Source organism: Oryctolagus cuniculus, chromosome 6 (genome assembly GCF_964237555.1).
Source record: "Oryctolagus cuniculus chromosome 6, mOryCun1.1, whole genome shotgun sequence".
Taxonomy (NCBI): Eukaryota; Metazoa; Chordata; class Mammalia; order Lagomorpha; family Leporidae; genus Oryctolagus; species Oryctolagus cuniculus.
The window spans coordinates 2,177,604-2,201,405 of NC_091437.1; the positions used below are offsets into that span (position 1 = coordinate 2,177,604).

Below are 23,802 nucleotides of genomic sequence, written 5' to 3' on the forward strand. Positions count from 1 at the left end.
CTCCTGGCACCGTGGGGTCACTTGCTATAGCCTGGCCTGTCCTGCCCGAGACACAGGATAACACAGCTGTTTCCTCCCACATGCTGTCCACACTGCTGGCCACGGCCAGAGGGCTCGTGCTAGAGCAGAATCCTGAATTTGCTGCTTCTGCCCCGACAGCCTCGAGATGCCACACGCAGGCCAGGACGGAGCAGGAGCGGCAGGAAGGCTGGGGCAGAACATGGGCGAGAGGCTGTGCCCGGCGGTGGGGACACTCGGGACCCGACCCCTGCGCTGTTCAGAGGGAAGCTGCTTCGGGGGGAGGCTGGGAGATGGGCGAGAAGGACGAAGGGTCTCACCCAAGTTTTCACTCTAGAGAGGGCAGGGAGGGCAGACGCCAGGCCAGGGAGAAGCTGTGTCATCACTGTCCGGCCAGGTGCACTCCCCTCTGCCCACTGTGAGAACCACAGAGCCCCATGGATGTGTCTGCTTGTCCGGCCCTGGATTGCCCGTCCCCCACAACAGAGCAGGATCTCTGGGTGGGTGTGTCCTGGTCCCACCCTGATAAGGGCAGATGGCATTTAAATGTCTTCCAAGGACAGGCGGAGGAGGAAGTGGAGCCTCTGCAAACACACTCAGCACCTCCAAACCACCACACCCTTCTGGGTCCTGTGAGGTGGTGCAAACAAGGCGGTCACAGCGGGAGGCACCCGGGAAGGGCCTGGACGGGAGAGAGCCGAGCCGCGGCGCTTCTCACCAGGACCCGGCGTCGGGCTGAGGCTGCTCACATTTCCTCACGAAGGCTCTAGACCAGGATGCCCGGGCTCTGAGCACCTGCACCAAGTCCCCGATGTGTCCTCTCCCTCTGGGCACCAGGACTGCCTTGCTAAGGACCTGGGACATTAGCGGCACTCAGATGGGCCTGGGCCCCACCCTGTCTGGCCAAGTCCCACCTCCAGGGTCTGCAGGGAAACCAGGAGGTGCTGCAGGTGTATGCAGAAGCCACCAGCGTGGCCTCACCAGCATGAGGACACCCACCCCGGTCCCGGGTTTGGGGTTAATTCAAGAGATGGAGCTTCAGCAGCCACACACGCTCCTCGCAGAAGCAGGCAGACACCAGAGGCGGTGGCCCAGGCCGTGCTCAAGGAGCTGCCCTGTGCACACCTGTGCGACAGCACCGCTCTCCTGCCCGCCTTCCTGTTGGTCCTTCACATCCTTGACCTTGCCATGGCTCAAAGGCCTCTTCTAGGCAAAAAGGCACTTAATAATAACAGCAGCAGCCAAGACTTACCACTCAATGTGGTGGAGCTGTCGCCGCCGCCGCGGCTGGAGCAACCGAGGCTCTGAGAATGGAAACAGCACAGCGCACAGGAGAGGCTGCAGAAGGGGTTGGAGTGAACTCAGGCAGGGAGGCTCTGGCCTGGTGCAGAACCCTACACCCAACCGTCCGACAGCTCATAGAAGTGGCTATCTCCCCAGCAACGCTCAGACCAGCTCTGGGACCTCTGGGGCTCGTTGCACATTTTGCCTAGAAGCTTCTATGCTCTGAGTTTATGAACTTTACACTCTGAGCTTGGGACCAAACATACATTCTCTGTAAAAACCTTTATCCACTGAGGTGGTCTTTAAAGAGGCAGGCAGGACATGAAAAGGAATTTTAAGGAAAAAATAATAGTCCCAAGATCCCATAACCAAGTTGAGTTTGTTAATATTAACATTGACATACATTAAATTATTAACCTAACCAATTAACACTAAATTAAATAAACATTAACCTGTCGCTCCCTGTCTTCGTGGAGGAACGACACAGGACCCTGCGCTGTTCTTTCGTCTGCTCGGCCCTCCCCGGGTTTGCTGCTGGTTCTTCCCGGGTTGGCTACTGTCCCTTCCACCTCCGTGGAAGGGCGGTTCCCCCTGGCCACTTTCCCCACTTCCGCGGGGGAGCAGCACACCGCCGGCCGGCTCTCTCGGGGGCTGCACAGGTGTTCCTTCAGATAGATGTTCCCCTTAGATGTTCCTGGTGCATGTTGTCTCTCTCCTCCTTTATAGTCCTCTTCCACCAATCCCAACTCTGCTACCCACACGCCGAGTACGCTGCTCTCCTCCAATCAGGAGCAGGATCAGCTCCTGGAGGTCATCACTCAAGTTGGCAAGAGGCAGCTGCGTAGAAGCTGTTTCCTCCTCTCCCAGCGCCATATTGTGGGAGAGCAGATGCATAGAATAAGTCTTAATTCCAGTAACTTAGTCTAGTCCGAGTTGCTCCCCACATTAACCAACCATTAAGTCCATTTCATATGGCCAGTGTTATGTTCCTGAGCAGAAAAGTGACCCAAGAGGGGAGGCAGGTGCAGGGTGGATGGGCGTTGGGAAGTATCTGCCAGGACCAGCAGGTGGAGTGAGGCACAATGCCCCCAGCAGGTGCAGTGGGCAGTGACCACCCCCCAGCAGGTGCAGTGGGAAGTGACGCTGCCTTGGTTACCGTGGCTACGAGCTGGACTGAACTGGGAAGTTTGGAATCTGCTCCGTTAGCCTAAAAAGGAGGACGAGGAAAACACAACTGCATTTCCCTCTGGAACGCACGGTCTTCTGGTATCCAGGCTCTCCTCTGCGGCCTGGTGTGTTCTTCCAGCCTCAGGCTGTCGCCACGTGGGTCTCACTTCCAGCTTCTTGGTGTGAAAAAAGTAAACACTGGAGTGCACACTCAGTCCTCACATGGGCAGCCTGCAGATTCAAGGGGTCCCCGGTTCAGCTCCAAAGCACTGAGCATAGTCACCCCTAAGGTTTCCTTTTAAAATTGCACCGTGAGGAACTGAGCTCAGCTTGTCTGGTCAGGAGAAATCCTCTCCCAGGGCAGGGCTCTCACCGTGGACGTGGTACTCACGGAAAAAGGACCACCTGTAATCTGCTTCCTCTGACCTTGATGTTGTACAAGGATTATACCTGCATCACCTTGTGCAAGGCCTATGTCAACAGCAGGTGTGGGTGTGAATTGTGTGACTTGTGTAGTACATGCGCCAAGCAAGCAGAGCAATTCAGTCCCATTTGTGCTTTTGTAAATAATCTTGTCAATTCATTTAGGCAAACTTCAGAACTGAGTTTTTCTGCAAGGAATTGCTTTTGATATGAGATTTCCTCTCATCTATAAATGCTGTCAGTCTGTGAACTGCCTTTGCTGAGACCGACTTGGCAAGCCTGGTTCGGGTTTTGAAGTGAGCAGGTGTGGATCAGGGAGAAACCGCGAGAAAATGAGCAGGAAAACCCCAGTAAGGAAGGTGCCACGGCCTTGAGCTTGGGTGACGGGAGTGACTCACACGCTGATGGGAAGAAATCGAGAGGGGACAGTCAGGTCAGTGCTCTTTTAGCTGCAACTACCCGTCATTGGCTCAAACAGGGCAAAGCCAAGACAGGATCTTCGTCGACTCCAAGTCATCAATGGCCACAGCCACAGGACCTCAGACCAGGCAGGGTCCGTGGAGGGTGCTCCATTGGGGTAGGCCTCACACCAGGCAAGGTCCATGGAGGGTGCTCCATTGGGGTAGCCTCACGTGGGGCAGGGTCCATGGAGGGTGCTCCATTGGGGTAGGCCTCACGTGGGGCAGGGTCCGTGGAGGGTGCTCTGATGGGGTAGGCCTCACGTGGGGCAGGGTCCGTGGAGGGTGCTCCTTAGGGGTAGCCTCACACCAGGCAGGGTCCATGGAGGGTGCTCCGTTGGGGTAGGCCTCACACCGGGCAGGGTCCGTGGAGGGTGCTCCATTGGGATAGCCTCACACCGGGCAGGATCCATGGAGGGTGCTCCGTTGGGGTAGGCCTCACACCGGGCAGGGTCCGTGGAGGGTGCTCCGTTGGGGTAGGCCTCACACCGGGCAGGATCCATGGAGGGTGCTCCATTGGGGTAGGCCTCACACCGGGCAGGGTCCGTGGAGGGTGCTCCGTTGGGGTAAGCCCCTTCCTGTTGGAGACTAGTCCAGAGGCAAAGGTTGGGGCTGGGTCCCCAACCCTGAAATGCAGTTTCAGATTCCTTCTGCAAATGACCTGCACACCCTCTCAGCTCACTGAGGACACAGACGGCTCCCAGACACACTCCTGCACAGCTGATCGCAGTGGGAGTTCAAGGGCAGGAACTGTGTGGAGCCACAGCTAAGGGTGTCAGCCCTCACTGTGGATGAAAATCATGGAGGTGGAGAGGAAGCGTTTGGCACAGCAGTGGGCTGTCCACATCCACGCTGCAGTGCCTGGTTCAAGTCCCAGCTTAGCTTCTGACCCAGCTTCCTGTTAATACACACCCTGGGAGGCAACAGGGATGGTTCAAGCAGCTGGGGCCTGTCACCCATGTAGGAGAGCTGGACTGACTTCCTTGCTCCTGGCTTCACCCATCCCTAGCTGTCGCAGGCATTTAGGGGCTAAACCTGCAGATGCAGGATCATCTCTGACTCTCCTCTCTCTTCAAATAAAAGGAAAATAACCACCGGATCTCCTTACACATCTGACCGTGCTCAGTTGTCCTCAGAGATCTGGTCTAAGCTGGCAGGAGAGCTCAAGCTCATGCATTCTGGGTTGAGCTGTAGTCCCTCGGCGCGGGGACCTGCCCCGCGCAGCCCCAGTGCTTGTGGACAGGCCTGGGTCTTCCAGACCAAAGCTCTCACAGCTGCCCAGGGGGGAAAGAGCGCAGGAACACCTCACGTGCCTTCTGGAGACAAACGCCAGGCCCTCCCCCAACCCACGGAGGCCCACCTGCCCCATGGCCCCGCTTCACTGCAAAGCAGATGAATGAGCTGAGGCCCTGATGCACACCTCAGCTCTGAGACACTGCTGCTGTCAACCTGAGTGCGCCAACACCGCCACAGACCCCGCTTCCAATCTGCCTGTGCACTCAGCAGTGGCACCGCCGAGCTACGCTTTACCGACCAGAATGTGGTCTTCCGGTGACTGTTGTGAGCTTGGAGTACTCAATGAGTACCCCGTGAACACCGATCAGATCCAGCTGACAGCAACTCAGTGAATACAGGGTCAGTGACACCGCATTCACTTTCTGCTTCGCGATGTCACTCACAGGAAGTGCTGCAGTCTCCAACTGGGGCAGAGTTCACGCGTTGTGACTGTTGTCAGCATGTGCACACATAGGACTGCAGGGGCTTCTCACAGGACTCATCCCATCATCGCTAAGCAGTGCCCCTCCTTCTCCCAGATAACATTCATGGCTCGAATTTTCCTGTCTGAAATTAGTATAACTGCCCCAATAAACTTTCTTTAGTGCTAACTTGCCTTCTATGTCTCTGGTCCTTAGTTTTTGACTTGTCAGAATCTCTATTTAAAGTTTCTTTGTTGTAAGGACTCATAAGGATCTTTTTTTTTTTTTTTTTAATTTATTTGACAGGTAGAGTTACAGACAGAACAGAAAGGTCTTCCTTCCGTCGGTTCACCCCCCAAATGGCTGCTACGGCCAGCGCTGTGCCAATCCGGAGCCAGGAGCCAGGTGCTTCTCCTGGTCTCCCATGCGGGTGCAGGACCCAAGGGAACCTGGGCCATCCTTCACTGCACTCCCGGGCCACAGCAGAGAGCTGGACTGGAAGAGGGACAACTGGGACTAGAACCCGGCGCCCATATGGGATGCCGGTGCCGGGCGGAGGATTAACCAAGTGAGCCACGGTGCCGGCCCCGGGATCTTCTTTCTTCTTACATAACAATTTCTGTGTTCAGGAAGGCAGGAGAGGGTGGCATGGGAGAACACCCCTGAGTGACAGGCTCTGTGGGAGCTCCTCCCCTGGAGGCCAGTTGGCAGGAACATGCTCGGGGCGGTGGCACCTGCCCCCTCCTGCTGCCGACTACTGAGGAGACTCTCGGATCTCCATCCTAGAACGGGGGGGGGGGGGGGGGTCCCGGGGGTGCCTCACTGCAGCCCCAGCAGGCTCTGCCCCTCTCCTTCGTCCACACCCACCTGCAGCTCCTGGTCCCCACCAGTGTGTGGCTCTGTGCCTTCCAGCTCAGCGGATCTCAGCTGTGTCTTCTGGACTTACCTGTTTCCAAATTCTGGTCTCTGATGGGTTTGAGGAAGTCACTATTTCCGTTCGGCCCAGCATTTTCCTGGTGTGAGGACGAAAGTGACAACTCTTGAGCTCTTCTGTCAGAGCTGAAATCGGGGTGTCCTGGAAGGGGCCCTCTGTCCACGGCCGCTGCACTCCCTCAGCGCTGTCAGCATCCTCCGGGACTCCCTCACGGAAGCTCCAGTTCTTCCACCACCTCCATCTCCGCCTCCAGTTCACGCCGCTGGACTCTCGACGTCTTCTTCCTCTCATGTTCTCTCTGCATGTCTTTAAAGTTTTTGGTTTAAAAACATTGAGAAGGGGAGAGCGAGGTGGTGTGCTGGGTAAAGCCATTCCCTGTGACGTCGGCATTCCATATGGGTGCCACTGAGTTCCAGCTGGCCCACTTCTGATCCACCTCCCTGTTAAAGTGCATGGGGAAGCAACGGGGGGATGGCCCAAGTGCTTGGAGCCCTGCGGGAAACCCACGTGAAGCTCCTGACTCTTGGCTTTGGCCCAGCCCAGGCCCAAACATTGGAGACATCTGGGAGTAAAACAGCAGATGGAAGATATCTGTCTGAAACATTTTTTCTTTTTTTAAAGATTTATTTATTTGAAAGAGTTACACACACAGAGGGGGGTGGTGTCTTCCATCCGCTGGTTCACTCCCTAGTTGGCTGTGATGGCCAGAGCTATGCAGATCCGAAGCCAGGAGCCAGAAGCCTCCTCCGGGTCTCCCACGTGGGTGCAGGGGCCCAAGGACTTGGGACATCCTCCACTGCTATCCCAGGCCATAGCAGAGAGCCGGACAGGAAGAGGAACAGCCAGGACTAGAACCGGTGCCCATATGGATGCCAGTGCTTCAGACTGGGGCGTTAACCCACTGCGCCACAGGGCCGGCCCCTGAAACTTTTTCAAATAAACCAATCAGTCTTGAAAAACAAAATACTCAGAGAAAAAGAAAATGTGTAGCCACAGCAGCAGGTGAGAAAATATTGGTGTATATTTTTGAAACCTTGAGCTTGGCTTTGTGGGTGCTCCCTCTTGGGCCCACCCTGGCCCACACTTTCTTGCCGACAGGTCCCCACACCTTGGCAGCCATGGTCCCTACTGCTGCCGGCAACCCTCTGAGGGGACAGAGGCGGGGGATCAGAAGTTTCTGCAGTCCTAGCCAGAGAACGCAGCAGCCAGGTGAAGGCAGTGAGAGACCCTCACCTCCCACAGGGGTGCAGGGCAGGCTGAGACAGCAGCTATGCTGGGCTGGGAGGGGAGGTGTCAGCCGCAGCCTCTCCCCGTCCCCTGGGAACCAGTGCACCGCCGCCCAGCCCCTGCGAGGATTCCTGCTTCCCCTGCAGGAAGGGCAGCCCTGACAGCTCCTTCTGCAGGCCCTGCCCTTAGCTGCTGTGCAGACCCTGCAGGAAGGAGCAATGAGCCAGGAGCCTTTGCCTGCTTTGCTCAATTCCCCGCCCTGCTCCCGTACTCGTCACAGCAGAGTCACAAGCAGGAGCTTAACCCCGTGTCACAATACTGGGGCCGCTCTGTTAACCTGTAAAAGAATCTCAGGGACTGGCATTATAGTACAGCAGGTTAAGCCACCGTTTGGGCTGCCTGTTCAAGACCCAGCCCTCTGGCTCCAATCCAGCTTCCTCCTAGTGCCTCCTGGGAAGCAGCAGGTGTTGGCTCAAATACTTGGATCCCTTTGCTCTTCACTTTCAGGATGCCTTTGGCTATTTGGGGTCACCTGATATTCCATATGAATTTTTAGTTGGTTTTTCTTTTTAAATTTCTGCTAAACATGTATGTTTGGATGTTTCCAAGGACGGCTTTGCCTGCTCCACTCAACTCCCAGCCCTGCTCCTGCACTGTGTTAGAATGCTCCTCTTCTGTGCTGGGGCAGAGACCATTTTCACCTGCCCGCCCTCCAAGGACACAGAGAAATCACCTACTCACCCACACTGGGTGCCCCCACCATGGGAAGGAGGGCCCGTCCGGACCCAGGTTCCAGGCACCCAACAAACCCGCAGCAGCTTTCGCGGCCACAGGCTGGGCCTTCCCCAGCCCCGGCCCTGCTCACAGCTCTCCTCCCCCTTTCTGCTAACACAGCCAGAAGCATCCAGCCCCTCCCACACCCGTCTCCCACTGCCAGCTGAGCGCCCTGAGCGGGCAGAGAACCTAAGTGCTCTCCTGCCTGCCCTGCCCCCCGGCCGGAGGACATGGGATCAGTGCTTCCAAAACTAATCCACGCTCCTTGAGCCTAGGAGGAGGGCAGCCAGGTGTCCTGGTCACACCTGCCCCTCCACACCTGACTGTCCTGATTAGATGACAGACCACAGCACACCTGGGTCACTGCACCTATGATGTCTACTGTACCACATTCATGCTGGGTGGGATGGAGTCAGGACCAACAGAACACACGAGCCAGTGACACCTTGGGCTTCAGTAAAGTCACACGAGCAAGGGGTCACGAGTGATGGGGACTGGAGACTAGTTTGGGTCAGAAGCACAGGTGCCCAAGGCCCCAGGCTGCAGGGGCACAGGGATGGGGGAGATGCATGCCAAGGGAAGCACAGGCAGAAGCAGGCAGTGGACAGAGGCTCAGCGAACAGTGCCCAGTCCCCAGCCCTGAGAACATGGGGTCTGGATGCTGGGTTCAGAACAGATTCCAAGAAAGGGGCATGGAGCAGGGGCCCCCAAGACATGGGAGGGGATCTCCTGCGACCAGTCAGACTGAGGGGCTGGCTCAGAGCTGCGCCTGCTGGAATTCCCCGTTCTCTCCTCCCAGTCCCTCCACTGGCAGGCCTCTGTAGTCCCTCATCTTTATTGCCTGCACACACCTGCAAGCCTCACCCACGGCGTGAGTTTGTGGGTCTCTTAACGAGCCCTCCCACACTGTTCCATGCACTGAACACTGATGGATTCCGGTCAGCCGTTGCTAATAAACTGTCACATGCGTGCCGCTCCCAGGCCGGGGTGGGGGTGAGGGGTACATCCTGAAGGCGGGGCCAGGCTGTAAGCAGACCAGGAGGGAGACGCAAGCCTTCTAGAATGCCCTCCCTCCCTCCCAGGTTAAGCACACTAAAGCCGCAGATAGGGCCCCAAGGGCAAAGGACAACCACACCTTTGTTCATTATCCGTGAGGGGCAAGCGTTGTGTTGGTTGAGGACACAGGAATCACCCAGATGCATGATGTGCTGGGCGTGTGTGGGCCCTTGGGGTGCACGTGGGGAGTAGGAGCTGCTGTTGCTGGGAAGGGGTGGCACGCCTGCTGGGCCTCTGCTCCCTTCCACTGGAGGAAGCACCACTGGCTCTTGCCTCACCTGGAGTCCATCCGCACGGCACAGCCCTCCCTGGGCTCCTTCCTCTGCACCCGGAGCTTCGCCACCCCAGCCAGGGACGGTGCTGTCAGAACTGTTAGCTCCCCTGGAGAGAACTGCAATCACAGTGCTGCCTCCCACCCTGGGAACTCGCCAGAGACCTCGGTGCTCCGGCCACTACGAAGGCGGCGTAGAGCCCTGCTCGGGAGGAATATGCAGATCTGAGCGCAGCAGCTCTGGCTGTGCCCATCAAACCTCACGCTGTACCCCTTCAATGCAAACAACTGCACTCCTCCAGAAACCGTCACTTGCCTTGTGCCATCAGAGTGCGTGGAAAGAGTGAGGCAGGGAGCCTCTGGGCTCCGAGGTGGCGGGGAAGATGGTCTCAGAGCCTGCTGGCTCCCACCGAGGGCACACAGGGGCCCCGCCTGGATTCAATCGTGGCTTCACCCTGCCCCCCGCGGCCTTCCCCACCAGCTGCCTGGCTGTACCATCCCCCCCTTTCCCTCGGCTGACCCTCCCCACCCAGCTGCACACACGGCACATCAAGGGGCAGCTGGGGCCAAAGCCTGCAGCTCCTCCCAAGCTGCTCCCACCACGCCTTGCACAGGTGCCTCCCCTGTGGGCCAGGCGCACTCAAGTACCTCCCACTTCCAACCAGTGACAGCCCAGCTGAAGTGTGACGTTCAGATGCACGATGGAGCCCTTCAGCTCAGCACGTCCCAAGCTCTGGCAGGACAAATGCTGCCGTCTCTCACGCCGAGGAGCTGGTGGCAGCTGTAACTTACCTGGGACACCACACCCCGCTCTTCCCTCAAGCTCACAGGGCTATGCCCAGGAGCGACCCAGCTGGCAGCCTCACCCTTTCCCTCTTCCGCTCTACAGGTGCCTCAGCCCCCAAACTCTCCGCCCCCAGAAGCCAGCGCCTCCCACGGCACACCCAGGGGCACTGACCCCTCGGCATCTACACCTGCCTGTGGGGCCCTCTAACACCCCTCACACGGCCTGGCCGGCTCCATCAGGGCCTCACCCTCCCTTGGCCCCTCTCCATGGAGAGCCCCCACTTCAGCCTGCTCTTCTCTCCCTGCCCACCTCCTCACCTTTGCCCCTTCTCCTCTTTCCCCCAACAGGGACAGTAAGCATCACTGTTACAGAAACTATTTTATTTAAATAAAACCAGGGCAGACCATCCCCACACACAGCCAGGTCCTCCCCTCCCTGCTCTCCTGCACGGCCACCTCAAACCCTGAGGCTCTCATTGTGACCGCCCTCTTCCCACCAGGAGACAGCTGCACCCATGCAGGGCCCACGGCTTCCCCCACACTGGCTCTCCCAAGGCACCCAGAGCCTGCTGGCTCCCCTGGAGCCACACTGGGCACCTGAAGAGCTCCCTGAGCAGGGTTGAGCCCCACAGTCCAGCCCACCCTGCCCCCCGCAGCAGGGGACACAAGAGGCTTGGCAGCCTACCTGAGCACCCCACTCCAGGACCCTGGAGCAGGTGTGGCTGGGGAAGAGCAAGGCAGAGCAGTTGAGCACCAAATTCCCTGACGCACCCTGCAGGAGACTGGAGCTGCGGCTCAGCTCCTCTACCCAAGAAAGGCAAATGCAGCCCCACAGCCAGAGTGATGGCAGGCCACAGCCTGTCCTCACCACACCCTGCCCCATAGGGACCTGCCAGCCCTGAGGAGCTGGGAACCCTCCCTGTGCTGGTGTGGGCCTGGCTCTGCTCCGGATCAGCAGGGGAGCACGGACAGAGGACCTTCCAGAGGTGCACACACCTCGCGCTTACACACGGCTGGGCAGGGACCACAGCTGTGATGTCTGGCCCTCCACTCTGCCCTGCACCCATCTCTTCTGCCCGCTCCTGGGCCTCCTAGACCACGCACCCTGAAAGAGACACCAGGCAGATGGAGGGAGAGAGGGAAGCTAGAATGGGAGAGCAATGGTGTCAGACGGACTCCAGGAGCCAGCAGGATGGGCGAGGCATTGTACAGCTGCCTCCTGAGGGCCCTGGGAAAGGAGACCTCAGGGAACACAGGGCCCAGAGCAGAGGGAGGAGAAACCTGCGGGCCTCCATCAGCCCCTGGGGGGAGTCCAGCCTGCACTCTGGCACGAGAGGCTACAGGCTGATGCTGCGCTGGTGGCGCCCCCCACGAACTCCCCCATCGCTGCCCCGGCGGCCCCCACTCCGGGGTCCCAGCTCTTGGCCATCCAGGCTGGCATGGTCCGAGAGGCCTCGCAAATGCTCCACGGAGTCGCACTTCTGCAGGTCAGAGGCCACAGTGCGCAGGCTCAGCAGGCTCAGCGTGTCCGTGTCAGGGCCTGGGCCGGGCCCCAGGCTGCTGCCCTCCTCCAGCCCCCCACCCTCAGCCCCCTCGATCCCGCTGTCCCCGTCCTCGACGCTCTCAGGCCCAGCCTCTGCCCCCACAGGGGAGGAGCGCCGTGGGCCAGGTTGGTGGAGAGGCAGGCCCCGGCGGCGCGCATGAATCTGCTCGCTGATCTGCTCCAGATTGCGCAGGGCCACCGAGTAGCGGGTCTTAGCCTGGGCCACCTGCTGCTCCAGTTCTGTCACCTTGGCCTTGTGCTCCTGCAGAGAGCGAGGCAGGGCGTGATCTGTGGCCACCTCTCCCCGAGTATCCCCACAGGCCTGCAACACCTCACCGCCATCCTGGCTCCCCGTGCTGTCCCTGGCCACAATCCTGCCAACTTCTGACCTCAGTCCCACCTTTCAGAGACTTCTGCCAAGGCTTCAACCAATCCCCTGGTCCTCACCCAGTCCCACTGTAGCTTGTCTCCCTTCTGCAAGTATATTCTCCACAAGCACGAGCCCTGGTCTAGCCTCTACTCCTGCAGGGTCACCCTGAGCACAGGCGTCCCTGTCCTTGCCCTGCGCAGCCCACCAGGATGGCCCAGAGGGGCACACCAGCAGCCTCTCCACCTGCCCTCACTTCCCACACACCTGGCTTCCCTTCCCTCCACTGCCTCCCACTCAGCTACCTCCAGGATCTGGCTGAACTGGGCCTTGAGCTCGAAGTAGGGGCGGCTCTTGCCGATAGCTCGCCGGAGGGTCTTCTGTAGGGCTTGGACCCGAGCCTCCGCCTGCTGGCACAGCCGCGTCACCCGCTGATGCTCTCGCTCACCTCGAAGCCGCTCCTCCTCCGCCTCATTCACCTGGCCCGGGGGGCAGAGGACACACATCACTGAGCAGGGACCCATGCTTCTGGTCCAGGTGCCAATCTAAGGTCACCTCAGGGAACCTGACGGCTGCCGAGCCCAGGACACAGGAACGCGGCGTTGGTGAGCCTCGGTGGAGCTTCCTTCCTTCCCTTCAGGATCCGCAGGCGACCAGGTGACCTTCAAGGACCAGGTCTGGGGTACGTGGCGTGGTGGCCACCTCCTCCCTGGGCTCTGCCAGGTGTCGCCGGCACAATCCCACACCTCTCCCCAGCTTTGCTGCTGCCTTGGAATGGCACTCGCACCCACTCTACTCTCAACACCTTGCACGTCACCGCCACCAACATCCTGGGGGTGCCCTCAGTGCCAGCAGTTAGGGCTCAAGGGCAGGAGGAGTCCCTGTATGAAAAGTCACTTACGTACTGGGTTCTCACACCTTACTGTGCAGTCCAGAGCCACACCTGAGCAAGGGAGCAAGTGATGACCTGCCACCTGGTCTGTGGAGCAGCTGACTGCACCACACTCTGGGCAAACCCGCACCAGAGCCCCCTTCAACGCCTCCTCCGACCTGCTGTGCTCCAGCCTGCAGGGGCCCCAGGAAGCAGTGGCTGCTCTGTGCGTGCAGCATGCAGAAATGCAGGACACGTGGCCAGGAGCAGTCACTCGCCCCGCACAGACCAAAGGTGGCAGGAGGAGCCACTGGCAGAGACCCTGCTGCTCCCTGCCTCCCGGGTCCTCTTTCCAAAGCTTCTCAGTGAGACAGAAACTGTGCTTGAGAAGTCAAGGTATCCTGACAGCTAAGAATGCTGAGCCCAGGTGCCCACCAGGGATCAACTGTGTGGCCTGATGCCACCCCCGCAGCCCAGGCACGAGTGGTGCCCAAGATGGCACTCAAAGGCAGAGGGCCTGGACTGTGGGAGGCATCACAGCCAAACAGGGTAGAGGGCTAAGAATGCGTCGGCCTGAAACTGAATCAAAGTCGAGGCGGGGAGGGTTGGGGACGGGGACGCGTGGGCAGCCGAGGTGAGGAAGGGAATGAATGCCACGGAAGGGCCGGCCTCACCTTGCAGGTGGCATGGTTGAGCATCTCCTGCCACGTGGGGTCCAGTCGGTTCTTGTCGGCCATGACTCCCTGCTCAGCCACGAACACCATCTCCCGAGCAGCGTTGTGCATGCTCACGGCCCGCTCGTACCGCAACGCTGCCTTCTGCGTCTCCTGCTGAGCCTGCAGGCACCAGCCGTCAGGACAGGGCGCGGGGCGGGGGCGGGGCGTTCCCGCCACCCACAGCCGCCCTTCAAGGAGGTAAGGACAAGGCAGAGGAAGGCCAACTGGTAACATTAGCTTTGTTTCCCAAACTGTGTTCAGGATGAATGCCACGAGGCAGAACACTACCAAAGGACACGTCACAAGGGTGTGGACCAGGAGAAGTAGGCAGAGAAACAGACAGGGTAAAGAAAGACACCGCGTTGTGGGGTGAAACCCAGCTCAGAGGCTGCTCCCTTCTGCCCAGGGAGAACAAGGGGAGCCAGACCACATGCAGCTGAAAGGTGGTTACAACACGGGCCTGGTCTCACAGCAAGTGTGCCCCTGGGCCGTCAACTCCACAGCCAGACAAGTGCCAGCAACATTCAACAAAGCCACACGTCTGAAATCCAAACACCTGAACTCGGAAATGCTCCCAGCTCCAAGACTGCGAGCGCCAGCAGGATGCCCCAGCAGATAATTCCATTCATTTCTGTTTCATGCACGGAATTATGGAGAATATAGCCTAAAGTTACCTTCAGGCTGCATGAGTAAGGTGTAGAAATGGAAAACAGAAATGAATTCTGTGTTCAGACTCAGGTCCCCTCCCCAAGATAGCTCATGAACATTCCAAAATAAAAAAAGTTAAAAAAAAAATCAAAAACAGCTCTGGTCTCAAGCATTCAGACAAAAGGTATTCAACCTGTACCAACCAAGCAAAAACCTGGACACAAACCCAAATAAGCTTCTACTACAGGAACCAGCCACATGAGCAACAGTGCACCGAGCAGGGGGAGCCGCTCATCAGCCAACAGCATGGGTGTCTACTTACTGACATGGAGCCATTCTGGCAGGATATATGCTAAAATCACCTATTAAATGGTTATCTGTGCTGTACTAACTTTCTTTAAATTTTCTCTATTTAATGATGCTGTGACACCAGGGAGGCCTCCCTGGCCAGAGGGACTGCTTCCGGCAGGGCTGATCACTTCCTAGACTGAACCCCCAGTGACTCCATCTTTCACAGGCAGTCTGACCTGACCAAAGCCCAGATCCCCCAGCACTTCCTTTACCTGGCTCACACCAAGCCATACCTCCCAGGCCCAGGAAACGGACAGCAGATCGCCCCTATAGCCCCCACCCCGGTTACCCAAACCAGCAACCCTGTATTTCAAAGCCTGCCTGCCCCATCCCACAGCTGAGGCTGTGAGCCACGCTTCCTTCTTGGCTGCTGTCCCCGACTGACCCAGGTGCTCCCCCATGTGGCCAAGCGAAGCACAGCAGGTCCCTTCCTGGGGAATAAACTTCAAGGCAGAGGGGACCCTGCTTGTCACTCACTCCACAGATTAAACCAAGACCCAGTTCACAAGGCTTGAAATGTGCAAGGTAGGATTAGAAGCAATTTTGTTTTTCTTCTTGTTATAGCCTTCCGATGGGGAACACAGATAATTTGTGTAGAGGTGAGGCATGAGCAAAAAAATGTTGCAGAAACAGACATGGCCCACAGGGAAGTAACAAAGGACAAGACAAGATGAAGACAGTAGGACGTCAGAGTGACATCCGGGAAGCAGATACACCATGGAGCCTGGTTCCTCACACACACACAAGACTCTCAAGCGTCATCAGGGAGCCAACCCTTGAGCACGCCCCATCACTTTCTAGAACGTGACTCAGGGCCTGTGGTGATACAGGAACCTCTCAGCCTGCAGAGCTGGCTCAGAGCAGAGCCAGGCCTGCAGGGCGCCCTGCACGCAGGTCTGGAACCCCGCCCCACAGCCCTACAGAGATGAAGGGTCTGAGCCAGGCTCTGTTGCAGCTCAGCGGCCATACCTCTTTAGCCAGCCGCCGGGCCTCGTAGTAGGGCCGGGCCTTCTCAATGCAGCTCCCGAGCTGGGAGCCCTGAGCGTTGAGCTTCCTTGCCGACTCCTGCAGGATCCTCCGATATGTGGTCCTGGCCTCCTGGCAATGGGACAGAGTGGAGGGAAGGCAGCTATGGGTCCCGGCCCCTCCTGTGTCTCAGCCATGCCCCCGCCCACCACTGTCTCGATGTGGGAGGGACAGGAGGGACGTTCCCAAGAACACTCACATCCAGCTGCAGCTCCACCTGGTTGATCTCCTCGCTGGCCTGGTTCAGATGCTCCAGCTCCTCCTGCCATGGAGACGAGAGGAGTAGTTAGAGTGCTGGCGAAACTGCACAGCCTTGGCAATGGCAGGCAGGATACCCAGCTGCCAGGAAGGGAGATGTGGAAGGCCTCCTTGTCAGAGTCGTCACAGCTCCACCTCGCATCGGGGGTAAAACACCCATTTTTTTCCCATTTCAGGGATAAGGAAAGCAAGGTTTGGAAAATGCAAACTATTTTTTTTTTTTTTTGACAGGCAGAGTGGACAGTGAGAGAGACAGAGATAAAGGTCTTCCTTTGCCGTTGGTTCTCCCTCCAATGGCCGGTGCACTGCGCCGATCCGAGGCCAGGAGCCAGGTGCTTCTCTTGGTCTCCCATGCGGGTGCAGGGCCCAAGCACTTGGGCCATCCTCCACTGCATCCCGGGCCACAGCAGAGAGCTGGCCTGGAAGAGGGGCAACCGGGACAGAATCCGGTGCCCCGACCGGTACTAGAACCCGGTGTGCTGGCGCCGCTAGGTGGAGGATTAGCCTATTGAGCCGCGGTGCCGGCCGCAAACTTTTTTTTTTTTTTAAAGATTTATTTATTTATTTGAAAGGCAGAACTACAGAGAGGCAGAGGCAGAGAGAGACAGTGAGGGAGAGGGAAGAGAGCGAGGCTGGTGGGGAGAGAGAGAGAGACAGACAGACAGAGATACGTCTTCCATCACTGGTTCACTCCCCAGTTGGCCAAAATGGCTGGAGTTCCACCAATCCAAAGCCAGGAGCCTCTTCTGGGTCTCCCACGTGGGCACAGGGGCCCAAGCCCTTGGCCCATCTTCTGCTGCTTTCCCAGGCCATAGCAGAGAGCTGGATCGGAAGGGAAGCAGCTGGGACTCGATCCGGCACCCATATGGAATGCTGGCACTGCAGGCGGCAGCTTTACCTGCTACGCCACAGCGCCGGCCCCTGCAACACTATTATGCACACAATGCAATGGCACGAGTTCTTCTGCTCTATCAGATGGCACCACTTCCTCCCACTTCCTCCCACCCAGAGCAGAGCCCCTCCCTTAACCCACGTTTCTTGCACACTTATCAGCTCATGGACCCTGACACTGAGAGAGAGGGCACAAGGTAGGGACCCTGAAGAAGCCCAGCAAGAAGGCAGCAAGCCCTCTCAGTGCATGAAGGGTGTGGGGGGCCGAGGGGCCCTGTGGGCAGCAGCAGCCTAGAGCGCCTGCCTCCCAGCCAGGACTCGACAGAGGTTCACAGAAGTACCAGGGAAGGGACGCAGACAAGCTGGCAGGCGAGACCAGCAGGCTGGGGAGGAGACAACATCCTTTCTCAACAGCACAGGTGCCACACAGGCCATGGTACAGGCAGACAGCGGGCCTAGGAAAGGAAAGCCCAGGGGGGCTGGGAAACGGAAGTGGAGGCTGCCTGCAGTAGTCCAGCTGGGAGAGAGCAGACCCCACGGACATGCAGGACACAGAATCCCAAGGTCTGGTGGACATCAGAGCAAGACCAAGAACAGCACAGGCCCCAAAGGGCCTCTGGGCCTACTTGAGCCATGTGTGATGGCAACCCCACGCCCTGACACAGCAGATCCCCGGGGAGAAGGGAGGGGCTTAGGGAGATGTTACCAGGCTGGTCTGACATTCCATGAAGTCAGAGAGCTAGGGGGAGGTGGGGTATGCTGGCCTCAAGTTATCCTCCCCGCCCGGGGAAAACACCCAAGTTCCCAGAGCTGCTGGTAAGCTGAGGACACTCAGAGGAACAAGGCCGCCCTGTGCCAAGGGTGATGCCCCAGAGATGCCTGGCACTCAGCTACAGAACCCTCTCCAAGCACCCCAGCCTGCTGTCCAGACATGACCGACACCACCATCCTGTCCCATTCACGCAGCGGTGACCTGGGCCCCCACCTGGCTCCCTCAGCTGTCTAGCCGGCTGCAGAGGGGCTGGGTAGGCTCTGGTGATCCCGTTCAGTTCTTTCCTTTCTAAATCCCCAGCTCTGCCTTGAGTCAGCAAGAACACAGGCCACGAGCCAGCACCCTTACAAGAAAAGGTGTTGATCGCTAAGGGACCAGGAGTGAGGATGGGAAACGCGCCTCAGGAGGGGCAGCTGAGGTTTTGCTCAGGACGCTCTCCAGGGGGCTGCCCAACAGGACACCCTGAGTCACTCAGGCCACGTTCAGTTTCCTAGCAGCCATTTCTCAAAGTAGAAAACAGGTGAGATCACAATGTTTCATTTACCCTAATATACATCCGCAGGATTATCATTTCTGTATACAGTAAGCATAAAATAATACTATCAACCACGCTTTCACTTGTTTACAAAAGTCAAAACCCACATGCAGGGCCCAGCACTGTGGTTCAGTGGGTTACGCCACCGCCTGTGAAGCCAGCATTCCCTATCAGAGCACTGGTTAGAGTCCTGGTTGCTCCACTTCTGATCCAGCTCCCTGCTAGTTCATCTGCGAACGCAGGACAAGATGGCCCAAGGGCTTGGGCCCCTGCCACTCCCATGAGATCCCAAGGGAGTCCCTTGGCTTCTTCCTGACCCAACTCTAGCTGTTGCAGCCATCTGGGGAGCGAACCAGCGGATGGAAGATCTGTCACGACCCCCACTCTGTGCCTTTCAAATAAATAAATCTTAAAACAACAGCAACAGAACACATGCGTTTGGCCCTCAGCTTCCATCTCAGCTTGGACAGTGGCTCCTGTACTGGATGATGGGGAAGTGGGAGGTGTGGGCGGGAAGCCAGATTAGTCACACAACTCGGTCCATAGAATGACAGCAAACCTCTCTGAACCACAGAAGCCCACAAAGCTCAAAGACCCCAGAGGAGGTCTGGGGGCGGCACCGACACCACCACACATCACATCAGCTGATGGGCTCACTCCATAGATCCCAGAGGAGGTCTGGGGGCAGTGCCAACACCACCACACATCACATCAGCTGATGGGCTCACTCCATAGATCCCAGAGGAGGTCTGGGGGCAGTGCCAACACCACCACACATCACATCAGCTGATGGGCTCACTCCATAGATCCCAGAGGAGGTCTGGGGGGGCAGTGCCAACACCACCACACATCACATCAGCTGATGGGCTCACTCCATAGATCCCAGAGGAGGTCTGGGGGCAGTGCCAACACCACCACACATCACATCAGCTGATGGGCTCACTCCATAGACCCCAGAGGAGGTCTGGGGGCGGCGCCGACACCACCATACATCACATCAGCTGATGGGCTCACTCCATAGACCCCAGAGGAGGTCTGGGGGCGGCGCCGACACCACCACACATCAGCTGACGGGCGCACTCCACAGGGCCCTCAAATAGGCAGCTCCCATCAGGGGTGGGCCCAGCTGCAGCAGTGCAGCTCAGGCCTGGGTGTCGGGCTCTGTGAGAGGACTGGTCCCTCCAGCAGCCCTGCCTGGAATACTTTTCCAATCCACTCACTTACAACGCATGAGAAACAACGGTGCTGGCAAGCGGTGAGCGTCTGGTCTCACTTTTCTGACACTGTGACCAACCTGCTGGAACGGAGGCTATCCCAGGACGGACCCCTGGGAGAGCAGTGCTGCAAATGGACAGGCCTCAGGAATGGGCACACACTGACTGCAGGGCAAACAAGGAGTGGACAGAAACTACAGCTGCGTTCTCATCAGCAAACCAAGCTCTGAAGGTCAGGGCCCACTCGTTTCCACAGCCCAAAGTGCTTCCAGTTCTCAACCCCAGGACACGAATGTCTCAGCCTCAGCTGTCCTCCCTGGAAAAGGACAAGGTAGCCGGCAGCAGGAGCAGGCATGATCCTCCCACAGGAACCAGCACCCCGACGGCATCCCCAGCAAGGAAGAACAGCCGTCTGTGGAGCTCTGCACGGGGGTCGCCCGAGGACAGGGAAACCCGAGGGCCAGGGAAGCAGGGGAGGGGGCTCCAGGCTGGAGCACACCCAGGGCAGGGCGAGGGGAAGCCACCGAGCACGTGGGGCACCATCTGGAGCGTCCGCTGCACACTCCGTGGAGAGCGCTCTACGAGGGACTCCTGGCCCCCAGCTACAACGGAGTTCAGGGAGGACAGAGTCTGAGTCAGCGTGCACCAGTCAGCAGAGAGCCAGCAGCCAGCGGGGAGGGCGACCTTCCCGGGGCACACCAGGGCATTCCGTGGCTGCCAGGCCACGGAGCTCAGGGCCCCACCTACTGCAGCCATCAAGAGACTCAGGCCGGTGGGGTTGGGGTGACGACTGTCCTGTCACCAACACTGCTGCACCGTCCCTTGTAGAACGGAGACAAGCGGCTGAGCGTGTGCATCCGCACAGCCAAGGAGAGAGCATGCCCACCACGAAGGGCAGCAGCCCCAGGCCCACGCCAGCACTCCCTCCCCCCCATTTCCACTGGCACCCTCTCTAAGGAAGCAGTGTGCAGGACACAGAGACCTCCCCAGTGAGGTCGACAGCACGGAGACACAGCCCGTAACCTCCCCTGGAGGACACCAGCCTGCAGCCAGGGGCCAGTGGTCTCCCAGCCACTCCGAGAGGCCTCCCAGTAGACATGGGAGGATGAGCTGCTTGCCTGCGAGTTCAGGAGTCTGACCCTAAGGGAAGCCAGCCCCCACCTTCGGAATGCCCTTGACCCAGTGGGCTCCACCCTGACTGCTCACGGGACCACTCCTCACCCTGCCCAGACCATGGGCATCCTCGTGTGGAACTCAGGAGAGCGGGTTTTTAGTTTCCCTGTGATGGGTCCGTGGGTGGGGCCCACTAAATGCACCGACACCTGAAGCAGTGCCTGTTCAGAGTGCTGAGCAGCATTATCAGGGCACTGTCACCACCAGGGAACCTCAGACACACACCCTCATCTCGGAGTCGACCAGGAGTCCAACCAGGAAAGTGAAATGCCACCGCCTCCTCCACAAAGGGCGTCCCTGGCACCGGCCGCCTCTTCTCTGGGCAGGGAGGTGTTGAGGGCGCAGCCCTCTCGCCACGCCTGTGTCACTGAACAAGCGAGGCTGCAAAAAGGCCTTTCCTCCCCAGGCCACCCCCAACCTCCACACAAGGCCGCGAGGTCAGCCGGAGAGAACGGCACCAGCAACTGGCAGCCCGCACCCGGCAGAGCTGCCAGATGCCAGACCGTCCCACTTCTGCACTGAGGACGGCCCTGTCAGCACTGTGCAGGGGATCGCATTTAATTTCAATTGATTGTATTCACGTGGCCACACACGGCTGGCGGCTACCTTTTGACAACGCAGTGTACATCTCTTCCTTCTCTTCCATTTGCCTAAGCGGCCCCTGGAAAAGCAGGCAGGGAGCAGAGAGCAGAGACCCCGGGGCCCCGCCCTGCAGACTGCCCCGTGGTGAGGCAGGCCACCAATGCTGCAGGGACCCTCGACAGGTGCACCACACAGCCCCCTCCCCGGGAACAGTTCTTCCCCAAAGAGCTGTGCGCAAAAGGTTTGGGAAGAGAAGAATCAGGGCCCTGCGTCAGAGCAGAGTGAGAACGGGTGAAGCAGCTGGATCTCCCTCTACAGATGAAGAGACCGAGGAGCTGCCCCAAAATCACAACCCACGGGGCTGGAGGCTGCGGACGCTCAGCCCAAGGCTTGCGCACGGCCACTTCTCCCCTCAGTGGCCAAAAGGAAAGGTCTGGAGAAGCTGCGCTGCTTCCACCGTGTCCACGGGGCGCGGCAGAGAATAAGTGACCGACTCACTCCAGAGACGAGGGCTCGCCACTGCTCCATCGGCAGCACGGACACAGAGCCGAGCCCACGCCGCCTCTGGTCCTCTTCCACCGTGTCCACGGGGCGCGGCAGAGAATACGTGACCGACTCACTCCAGAGACGAGGGCTCGCCACTGCTCCACCGGCAGCACGGACACAGAGCCGAGCCCACGCCGCCTCTGGCTCTCTGGGACTCACTGGAGGAGCCCAGTCCAGGCCTGCTGACAGGGGCCCAGGACGCTCCGCTCACCGCACAGGGGCAGTCACTTCCACAACAGTGGAGACGCAGTCCGGGCCCTGACCACCCAGGGGCCCCTCGTCATCCCCTGCCCCAGCAGCTGCCCCGGGGACCCTCTCACCCAATCCTGCGACACCACAGCCCAGCCTCAGCTGCCGGGTGGCTCCTCCTCGGGGACCTGTCTGTCCCGCCAACCAGACTGAACGCTCCAAGGCAAAAAAAACTGCTCTTGCATTCCCTTGGTAGATGCACTGTCCACAGAGGCGAGAATGTGCAGCAAAAATGGACCATGACTAACACAAACCTCCACAGGCCAAACCCTGATGCTACCTATGAAGCGGCTGCAAGGCTCACCATTCACAGACGTAAACATTCCCTTCTGAGAAGGCAGGAAGTGGGAAGAGTCCCTTAGCCTCAAAACGGCCTCTTCACCCACCCAGCAACTCACACAGCATTACTGATCACCAGCCCTGCTGGCTGCGGGGAAGTACACCACCATGCCCCCTCCCGTCCCCTCCCCACCCCTCCCCACTCCCACTCCCACCCGCAGAAGTGTGCTTCTGCCTCTGCCGTCCACTGGGTGCTCCGCTTCTTCAGGGACGCGAACACCCTGCGCTCCAGGCTCCCCGGCTGGGCCTCTCTGCAGCACACCGCACTCTGGACACGCCACGCGACCTTCCCAAGGGCCTGCTGACAACCTTGATTTCCTTTCCCGCCCGGCACGTGGGGGCACAGGTGTCAGGCCCGAAGCTGGCCCTCTTCTCACCTGGATCCTAGGGTCCAGTTCTTCCTCCTCCCTGGGGGACAACTTGGCCTCGCCGCTGCCGCCTCCGCCTCCTCCCGGCTCCTCTGCGCCTGGGCTCCTGGGGACTTCCTCCTCCACGGCCTCAGGCCGCAGCTCCCCCTGTGGGGTCTCCCGCCCCCCCGGAGCCTGTCTGAACTCCGCCATGCGGCCCGGGAGAGGGCAGGGCCCTAGGCACAAGGCAGGACTGCCATGCTGGGACCAGGGCCCCAGCCTGAGGCCTGGGGGGCTCTGGATGGCAGAGGCGGCAGGAGGCAGAGCCTCGCAGCCGACTAGAGGCGGAACGTCACGCTGCCGGCGGGCCTGCTGGAGCTAACGCCTCGGCCGCGCAGACCTTCTTCCCTCCTCACCGCCGGGAGTCCACGCAGGGAGACCCGGAGCTGCGGCTCCGAGGCAGGGGGCACAGGCGGCCTGGATCCTGGGCCGAGGCCTGCGAAGAGGAGCACCATTCGGGAGGGTGGAGGCGGGCGGCGCCTCCAGGCTGTGGCGGCGGCGGGAGAGAAGGCTGAGCCGCAGCAGAGGCCGCGGGGCGGGCGTCTCTGGGGAGCTGCAGGGGAGACAAAGGGCCGGCGTCTGGTCCAGTCCGCCTCAGAACCGCGGCCACCAGCCCCTCCCGACCTCCCGCCTCCCAGGGCTGCACCCCTGCATTCCCACCTGCGCACCCGCCACGTCCCTTCCGGGCCCCCAAGGACTTCAGGTCCGACCCGGCCCCGCGCCAGCCCCTCTCACCCCAACCGACACCTGCACGCCTCCCTCGGGGGCCCGCTCTCCGGCGCCCCAGCCCCGCCCCACGCCCCTCGCCCCAAGCCTGCGGAGCAGCCCTGCCGCCTCCCACCGCAACCCCTCCGCACCCCCAAAGCCCTGCCCCAGGAATCCGCATAGGCGCCGCGAAAGCTCCCTTCGTAGCCTTACCTCAGTTTACCTTCCCGGCCGCGGAGCTCCGCGGCTGCAAACAATCTTCCCCCGCCCTGCTCACAACAAGCCGGCCCAACCAAAACGACCGGGCCGGCCGGAAGCGGAAGTGCCTCACTGGGTGACCACGCCCCTGCCGCGCCCCCGCCCGCGGGGCTTCATGAGGGTTTCCGGATGCGGCACCCCGCCCAGCCTTCGCCGTATTTTCCGTACAGGACTCCGCTCAGCCTCAGCTTACGCTGCGTGCAGCCCATTTCCCACCGGTGCTGAGTGAAATAAAGATACAGGCTGGCGGTTGTGA

At 59.5% G+C, this 23,802-nt stretch overlaps 1 protein-coding gene across 4 annotated transcripts; it reads right to left on the reverse strand.

The window, feature by feature from the left end:
- Positions 1 to 25: 25 nt before the first annotated feature.
- SH3BP5L (SH3 binding domain protein 5 like) lies at positions 26 to 23,659 on the reverse strand. Of its 4 annotated transcripts, XR_011389626.1 has the most exons (8): positions 23,502 to 23,659; positions 22,554 to 23,136; positions 15,817 to 15,879; positions 15,561 to 15,689; positions 13,551 to 13,712; positions 12,311 to 12,484; positions 5,994 to 6,908; positions 26 to 3,293 (listed from the first exon to the last, which is right to left on the reverse strand). XR_011389626.1 is itself a non-coding variant. In XM_070075963.1 (7 exons), the coding sequence occupies exons 2-7, from the start codon at positions 22,734 to 22,736 to the stop codon at positions 6,669 to 6,671; spliced, it is 951 nt and encodes a 316-aa protein (XP_069932064.1). In that variant the 5' UTR covers positions 22,737 to 23,136; positions 23,502 to 23,659; the 3' UTR covers positions 5,323 to 6,668. The 4 variants fall into 4 exon arrangements, 3 of the variants coding, with proteins under 3 accessions (XP_069932064.1, XP_002723793.1, XP_051686764.1); XM_070075963.1 differs by lacking the exon at positions 26 to 3,293 and having other exon boundaries at positions 5,323 to 6,908; XM_002723747.5 differs by lacking the exons at positions 26 to 3,293; positions 5,994 to 6,908 and adding an exon at positions 10,460 to 11,900.
- Between the last annotated feature and the right edge of the window lie 143 nt (positions 23,660 to 23,802).